The 8,852-nt window shown below is 45.1% G+C and overlaps 1 protein-coding gene across 1 annotated transcript in view; it reads right to left on the reverse strand.

Moving 5' to 3' along the window:
- Positions 1-460: 460 nt before the first annotated feature.
- Positions 461-8,852, reverse strand: part of si:ch211-57n23.4 (immunoglobulin superfamily DCC subclass member 3) — a 32,543-nt gene continuing 24,151 nt past the window's right edge. The window contains exons 7-14 of the mRNA XM_062530174.1: positions 5,982-6,147; positions 5,212-5,462; positions 4,699-4,863; positions 3,737-3,925; positions 2,488-2,604; positions 1,867-1,996; positions 1,251-1,386; positions 461-574 (exon numbers count right to left, since the gene is read on the reverse strand). Of these exons, the coding sequence (XP_062386158.1) occupies positions 461-574; positions 1,251-1,386; positions 1,867-1,996; positions 2,488-2,604; positions 3,737-3,925; positions 4,699-4,863; positions 5,212-5,462; positions 5,982-6,147 (1,268 nt within the window). The remainder of the gene's footprint in view (positions 575-1,250; positions 1,387-1,866; positions 1,997-2,487; positions 2,605-3,736; positions 3,926-4,698; positions 4,864-5,211; positions 5,463-5,981; positions 6,148-8,852) is intronic.

Raw genomic sequence — 8,852 nt, forward strand, 5'->3', positions numbered from 1 at the left:
CGTTACGGTCATGCTAATATCTCCTAAGGCGAACATTCAGCGCTAACATACAAGGACAAGAGCACACATGGAAGGCAGATAATAAAGGCTTTGGGAAGCTTTGGTTTAAAGAGAGGAACTAGGGAAAGGTTGGTCATAGGAAGAGGGAGGTAGACACCAATGTTTATGGTTTCTTTTTTTCTTTTTTTTGCGATGGGAGTCTAATGAATAGACTTCGAGAATAAGACCCCAAAGTCATCATTAAACTCAGGTTGTGGCAGGGGTCATATCCCCTCTACTTTAGCAGCAGTTTTTGGTTACGGGCAGTAAGATGTGGCTAACATTGACAGGATTTAAGGAGGAGGGGTGGGGGGTGGGGGGGGGGGGTTGGTATAGGGCTTTAGTGGGCAGGCCATGTGGAGGAACCATAGGTGAAGGGAGGGGAGGGGGGCAAACCGTTTTTAGGGCTATGGGGTTAGTGCTAGCCAGTGCCCGTGCCTGTGCCAGGCAGGTTAGATGGGTGCTGCTCGATGAGAACGTGACACTGCCCTGGGCGAGTAGCTGGAACACCTCCTTGGCTGGTGGGGTCACGACCCTGCGGAGATCAGAGGAGATGTGGTCAGAGACAGGAAGAGGGTTTTTTTTTTTAATCAGCAACACGTCAATCAAAGTCGATCAATCACTTCCTGCTCTCAAGTGCCAATCTGCTTGTTCAGACTCAAGCTCTCAATCTCAACATCAGCTGTTTTTGCCATACTCTGATTTCTGCCGCTAGTCTTGTAGTGATCGATCACGGATGTCACTAGTTATTAAATTGGTCTGAGGTAATATCTCATTTAAGGGCAAATGGAGGGCTTGGAGGCCATCAGGCTGAGATGGAGAAACTGTCAGGGCCTCATTGATTAAAGGCATGAGTAAGAGCCGTAAAGGTCAAATCTATATAGAAAGACTCTGGTGTGCTGTATATGCAACAGGCTTCGCCAATTTTCCACTATTTCACAAATGTGCAACAAATTCAAAAAAGTGTATGTCAGTGTAGTTTTAAAAGTTGCCTCCCTATAACCTCAAATAACCTGTGTGATTATTTGTAACCTGAACCATAGGAACTAAAAAAAGGCTCACTTTCTAGCAGTCATGTTTGATCAGATAAGATGAGAAGGCCAGTTTTTTGAAGGATTGCTCATGTGTGTGTGTGTGTGTGTGTGTGTCTGTGTGTCTGTGTGTCTATGTATCGGTCTGGTGTCTGTGTATGAGTGCATGTCTGTATTTACCTGAGGCACTAACTCAATGGCTTCAGCCGGTCGGGTCACCCCTGGTTTGGGCACCCCGTTGTTCTGAGTGTGGTGTCCACCATCGTCCCCCCGTGGCACGGACCAACTGTCCTGAGTCCCCTTCCTACAGAAGAAACTGGAGACAGGATCCACGCTCTCACAATCGGAAAATCATACCCACTGCAAGGGTTCTACACACTCTACTGAAAATTCCTCACTATGCATTTTTATACTGAAAATTCCCTCTGTCTTGTTTAAAGTATGTGTCATTCATTGCTGTCCATCTCATAACTATGCGCTGCATGAATCATATGTTTGAATTGCATTGTTCAATAAAAATTGAGTTGAACACTCCAACCAGACAAATGGTAAACTTAAATTAGTTTATGCCAGGATGATTCAGAGTGACTAAGAAAATGCAGTAATGTCTATTTTCACAAAAGCCCTTCTATGGATAGGTGCTGGAAATTAGCACTAGCTATAGCTTTAAACACTATAATACAGCAAATAACAGTTATTCTCAGTTTGTCTATGCATATTGTACCTAAACCTATTAAATAAATAAGTAAAACACATTTAAGAGAAGGACTGATTTTGAGTCAGAGAATTCCCTTACCTGCGCCGGTATCCAAACATGAGGAAGAGCACGCAGAAGATGATGCAGGCCATGCCAATGTGGATGCCCACCACGATGCCACCCATGGAGCCTTCCATGCCCTGTGTGCAGGTGCACTGGGTCTCTCCTTCTGCACCAAAACACACACACACACACACACACACACATATGAGATGATCATTTACTGACACTGTGTGGTGCAGAACCACATTGAGGAATGTCTCACTAAGTACAGGAGAGGACAAATTAAATGACCTCCGCTGTCAAAAGAAAAAAATTACGATGAGCCTGATTATATGCATGCACGAACACCCGTAGAGACATATGCTCTCATGCACACACACACACACACACACACACACACACACACACACGCATACATTCACAAACACACACACACACACACACACACACACACACACACACACACACACACACACACACACACATACACACACACACACACACAGACAAATGCCACACGACGTATCTATTTTTACAACTCTTGTGACTCCAGCTGTGGACGGCGCCTGCTCTGCACTAAATCACTACCTCACACCCCCAATTTCGTGCGTTATGACTCTTCCGCTGTCTCCCACCCCAAAGCAAGCAGACTCTCACCACTGCTGGTCTTGGCACTGGTCCCATCCTCGGCCAGAGACACCAGCCTCTTGGAGCAGTCGCTCTCCCCGTTGCCGTTGTAGGCCGCCAGCTTCACCTCGTACACAGCACCTCGCTCTGCAAGAGACACACGAAAAGATTGAGTTATTCCATGAGAGCTCTGTGGAGGCCGGGGGGGGGGGGGGGGGATCCTCCATAATAGATTCACCTCACGTACGGCCAGATAAAGTATGAAGTGAGGCGATATTGAGCCTATCTGGTACAAAGCGCAGTGGACAGGGGGCTATTGATTTGTTCGGATAACACTGAACAAAGTTTGAATTACAGGTTGCTTTTTTGTTGTTGCTGTCATGTCTCACCTCTAGACTCCATCTACCTTGCTCTTTCCTTTGTGCTCTTCTCTGGCTTTTAAAGCGAATCCCAAACCAGCACTTTTTTTCTCTCTCTCTCTCTCTCCCCTCTTTCTCTGACTCTTTGAAACTTACTCTGTCACTGTTCAAAACTTACTTCTAAAGCCACTCTCTGAATGCTAATTCAAACACTTCCCTTTCCTAGCGGGCTCAGCGACATAGCATCTGCTCAGGTTCTGCTCTTTATACTGAATGCCATGGACAGTAATCCAAGCAATTAGTCTTGGCATTCTGTCGCTTACAGGAGCTTTAGCTGTTAGATGGAAGACAGTACATGTGTGACTGCAGATGGAAGTAGACTGGCATTTGTTGTGGATATTGAATAAAAATGGGAACACAACACAATAGACTTAAGAGAGGAGGATGAGGGAGCCATTATGATCAGCTCTTCATGCTAGTCACATCCTGGCATCTGACGGAGGCCGAAAGACAGGATTATTGAGCAGCAGCACAGTGCAACCAAACAAAAGCTACCCGTCTCTAAGCCACACAAGCAGAGAATCGCTCACATTCACTTGCCCTGCAATATTATAGAAAAGATGCATGCATAAACCTGGGCTGTAAAGGCAATAATGAGCTGCCATCTTGTCATCATCTCCACATAAAAGAACCATATTGCAACATGACACAGTATGTTTCCCTCCTTTCCTTCCTCTGTCAGTGAATGAGAATAACTACAAAAGGTAAGGTATTCAAAATTCTGGGTGTATAATAAATGGGCAAAAGCTATTTTATTATTTATTTGTATAACATTGACAATGTTATAGCCTGTCCAGAGCAATTTAATCAGTCACAGACTCAATCACCACTCTGCAAATGAACAGCACGCCCATTCTCACCTAGATGGCTGATGGTGTGGGCATTGGCATGGCAAGGCATCTGCAGAGGCCCCTGGAACTCTCCATGGGGGACCCTGCGGTAGGACAGTCGGAAGCCCTCGGCCTTGCCAGCCTTACTGGGCAGCTCCCACAGGACCTGCACCGCAGTGGAGTTCAGCACCTTGGTGAAGAAGGTTGGCGTACTGGGCACTGTAAATTCCACACAGAGAGAGGGGGGACAAAGAGAGAGGGAGAGAGAGAGAGAGAGGGAGAGGAAGAGAGAGTGAGGGGGGAGGAGGGATCAAATGGGATGGATCGTTAGTTCTCTCATCTTCATAATACATTTCTTTCATTATGACAAAAAAAAAAAACCGCAAGCACACTGCTAGAATGGGCATTTAACAAAGCATGCAGATAAGGAGAAGAAGATATTAGCTCGCTAAAGAAATGAGAGTAGACTATCATTACAATAAAACCGCTAGCAGAATAGGCACAAAAATATTACATCATTTTCACTTAAAACATTTAATGCTTAACAGGACATGATAGAGCCACAATTATTGATCACCGCATGCAATTAGTCAACAAAAAATTACATACAATTAGTCCAGGAAGTGAAATGTGGACGACAGATTTTTGACTATTGGGATGTCTTTTCTCCCTTGTAACAGGCTAACTGTATGTCTTTTTAGCCTTTTAAAGTGTGCTTTCTTCTTGTCTATATGTCTTGTCTATTTGTCTGCTTTGTTTCTCGTGTCTTACAGTAACACCAAGGACCATGCTGGAAATGAGTATTGCACTTTTGCATGGCATCCTTTGTATTTGTCTTTTTTTTTGTCTTAATCCAGAAATGAATCAATCAATCAATCAAATAAAAAATATTGCTTTAATCACTGAGGATGCATTAGCCATAGTCTTTGCTTGAGTACGTCTCCATCTACTATGGTGCTGTGGAAAGGGGCAGTGAGTGCACAGCTCCCTACCTCCCCCTAGTGTTGTAGCCACCACGGTGCTGGACGCTGAGCTGGCTCCCAGAGCGGAGTAGGCCTTCAGGTAGATGGAGTAGGTGGTGGCGGGGTCCAGGTCTGTCAGGTCGTGCTGGAAGGTGGTCTTGCTGATGGCCTCCTGCAGCTCCTTGCTGTCTGGCTCTGAAAACGGATCCCACACCATAAATGTAACACTGCCACATGTAAATAACAGCTGTAGTGACTCATGATGAACTAACAAGCTTTCGAGAGGTAAACACTAACGCTACAATAGTAGACCCTGTTAAAAACCGGACATTATAGTATTACTCTGGGATGTACTGTATCTGCAAGATGGGCTATCCTTAAACACCTACAGTATTTTTCAAATATCTAATGACTTAATTGTTAAATTGCTTACGATATCATCATCAGTAACAGAATCACACTTGGACATGGAGACTATTTTACTGCATACTGCCATATGGCTCAGTGGACCAATAGCATGTTGTTCAACACTCAGACCCTTACCGCAGATTTTGCGGATGTGCAGCACGTATCCGATGATGCCATCTGTGACCTCGGCGGGCGGCTGCGTCCAGGACACCTGCAGCGAGGCGCTGGAGAGCGCCGTGGCCTTGAGGCCGTCCGGGGCGTCGGGCAGCTCCTTGGCCAGCGAGACCGCCAGCCGCGCGCTCGCCTGGTTGGTGCCGGCGCTGTTCTCGGCGATGCACTGGTAGATCGCCTCGTCCTCGGAGGTGATGCGAGTCAAGGCAAGGGTGCTGAAGCAACAGAAGAAATGTGTTTAGAAAAGAATAAGGGCAAAAAAAACAATGTGTTTAAACTGTGTTTCCTTTTGCATCTGGGAAATGGGGATGCATATTGAAATGTACATGTCAGTGTCCTATGATTTATGATATACTTTTTATGATGCAATAAATACATTTAATGCTCCATATGTTTTCAAATGACTTCAACAGATATCCGGCTTTGAGAGAAACTGAGAGATAGAGCTGTCATAGACTGCCACCCTGTGGTCAAATGTAGGTACTGCTTTAAAGAGGAGAATGTGACACCTACAATGATGTGTCCCATACCTTCAACAGTGATCCAAGCTAAGAAAATACTATCTCATCAAGGAAATTATAACAACTGCTTGTTCCACAACACAGATGGTAAATGTGCCTCTAATCAAGTTGTGTTTTCATATATGTGGTCATATCACTCCACATATCAGTAAATTCCTTTGTGAATAAGCTTGGCCTGAGTCTTGGAGGTCATAAACAGTATCAGCTCTTCACCTGTTGTTGTTGGTGAGTTTGACATTGTCACCAGGAGTCAGAATCTTGCCATTCTTCAGCCAAATAAGGTGAGGTTCAGGGACACCCTGGGCCACACAGGAGAACACAGCGCTGCCACCTAGTGCTTTAGACACAGACTGCGGCCACTGCAGAAACTCAGGGGGAGCTGAGGAAAGAAAAGAAAGGGGAAAAAATAAATTTGAATGAGTCAACACCATTGAAGGCAAGCTGCTGTTGCAATATCTATTTTGCACCATAGGTGGCACTGTAGAGCACAGATAGCATTAATTGTAATGACCATGGCCAGCATCAACATGACAATATAGAGGACCATGGCAGATGGATTTCAGAATGACCATTGATGCACGGTTACAACTTTATTCAGTGCTCCCTCCAACATGTGTGACTTTGAGCTCATATGTATAATGTGTTAAAGCAACACTAAAGCACTTTTCCTCTGTTGCACACACGCTATTTGTTTATCCAGCAAATAACAGACAAGGTGGAATATGTTGCATGATTTTATGAAAGTATGATGTATTGTGACATCGAAGCAAGTCAAATGTTGCTTCTGATGTCTCATTTCATCGAACTACAGATACACTACCCCACCTCATAAAGTTACAGAGCGGGTATAGCCGATAGAGGGCCGCGAAGTGAAAGCAGAAGTGCCGTTCACCCTGTTATGAGTTGATTAACCGCTGAAATGATTTTGGAAACATTATTATAAAGTACGAAAAACTCTTTAGTGTTGCTTTAAGATCTGATCAACTGTGTGATGTAATGCAATTCAATAGATGTATTTGATATGCATAAAACGCTACATGCAAAAACAATCTCAGATGAAAATGTCCTTTTGAAACTGAAATGAAAAACTAAAAGGACAGTTGTGGAGTCCACTGGTTTCACTGACACTGTTTAGTAGCTTTTCAAATCAGTATCACTTGGAGCAGAAATGGCATTACAAAGGATCATTTTAAAGCCAAACTACAAATAATGTCTCTTCCATTCACTAAAAGCAAACCTTGAGGCCCTTCATCTCTCGCCAGAGAACAGCCCCAAAATCATCTTTTATCTCTTGCAGCTTGAACTTCACCCCCTGGTCCCTTAATAAGCCCTGTCTGTCTCCTCCAATGACCCAACCTCCTCCTCCTCTCCCTCTCCCTCCCCTCCCCTCTCCTCCCATCGCCTCTGCCAAAGTGGGGGGACAGATGCCGGCTCAACGTTCCGTGTGACACTCCATCAACAGCCGCACAATGGCTGTGCATATATGTAGAGCCCCCTTGGTCTGTCCCCCCCTTATTCCCCGATCCCCTCGCATCTCATTGATCTATTGACACGATCCCAAACCACCACCAAACCGCAAGCGCAGCGACCCCCCCTTACCTCTTCTATCCCTGAACCCTGGGAAGATGGGGGGTTTTGTGGAAGGATGAGTTGGTGTGGCTGTGGTGGTGGGACGTGTGAGGAGAGGTCAAGGGGTCATATGAAGAACGGCCAATTTCAATAGGGGTTCATTAATCAATGCAGGCAAAGATCTTTAGGCCCGGCTTCACTTCCCCCCAGTCCACGAGGCCCAATTTCTTTGAGGGCACGACAAAAAAATATGGATCGCCCCGGATCCATAATTGAGGAAGGTCATTAGAGAGGTGGCTTTGGGGACGGTTCCTGTGTCTTGCATTTGGTGACTGGGGTTGATTGTGTGTTAGATTGGGTTTAATAGGGCAAACAAAATGAGAAGACACTGCTGGGTGTATTTGTCATTTACGAGTGCTGAGCTGTTAAAAGTGTGGTCACATTCAGACAACATGGAGATTTGTGTTCTCATTGGAAATGAAGGAGTAAAAACCTTAAAACCTTAATCTACAGCTGTTATTACTACAGCTGTTATTTATTGTTGCTGTTGCTGTTGTTGTTGATGATGATGATGATGTTGATGATTATGGCAATGATGTTGTTGAACTATGCGTCAAAGATTTCCCCCAAAATAATTGGCCACAACAGGCCAAAGGCTGGTATAGCATGTAGATAGCGCACACATGTTGTTATTGGCTTAAGTGTGCCTATGGGGGGTCCGTTAGAGTGAGAATGCACTTGAACATGTAAATGAGTGGGGTCCTGTGCGCTAGAGCTGGCTAGGCTTAGGCTTTAGGGTTGGGCTGAGGAGGAGGAGGAGGGAGGGGCCAGGCATAGGAGGCCATTGTCAGAATGAATTAAACTAGGGGGTCACCTCAGCTCCCCAAACCTTTGAATGGCCATCTGAAACTCAAAGTGTGTGTGTGTGTGTGTGTGTGTGTGTGTGTGTGTGTGTATGTGTGTGTGTGTGTGTGTGTGTGTGTGTGTGTGTGTGTGTGTTATCAATCTCCTCTCCTCAAAACATACATGCTAGTCTGATTGGCTATTCACTATCTCACCAGTCACACACCTAGCATCCAGAAGACCACACTAAGTGTAAGAGCCACAGAGAGAAATGATTTAGCTATCAGAATGAAGCTGTGCTCTTTTTGTCCCTTTTTTCTAGGAACAGAGGACAAAGGAAAGAATATGAGCACTAATGGCAATAAATGATCAATGATATACATGCAAATCATAGCACCATAGCACCACACTGAGTCCATGTGAGCCATAGACCATGTTTGTCCTTATTGCAGGAGAACAGGACACAGAGGGTTTGTGAGAGCGATATGGCAAACATGATAATCCCTCATGTGCGATGTATGTACATGCCACATGCATTCTCGCCTGTGGATTAGGTTCCTTCTGATTGAGGGGAGGCTAAAAATAGAAGCACTGCATCACGCCATAAAGCACATCCATGTTTGGTTCACAGAGAGTTCAGCTGCATGCAATACCTCTCCTGTTACAGCCCAT

This window comes from Sardina pilchardus, chromosome 24 (assembly GCF_963854185.1).
Source record: "Sardina pilchardus chromosome 24, fSarPil1.1, whole genome shotgun sequence".
Classification (NCBI taxonomy): Eukaryota; Metazoa; Chordata; class Actinopteri; order Clupeiformes; family Clupeidae; genus Sardina; species Sardina pilchardus.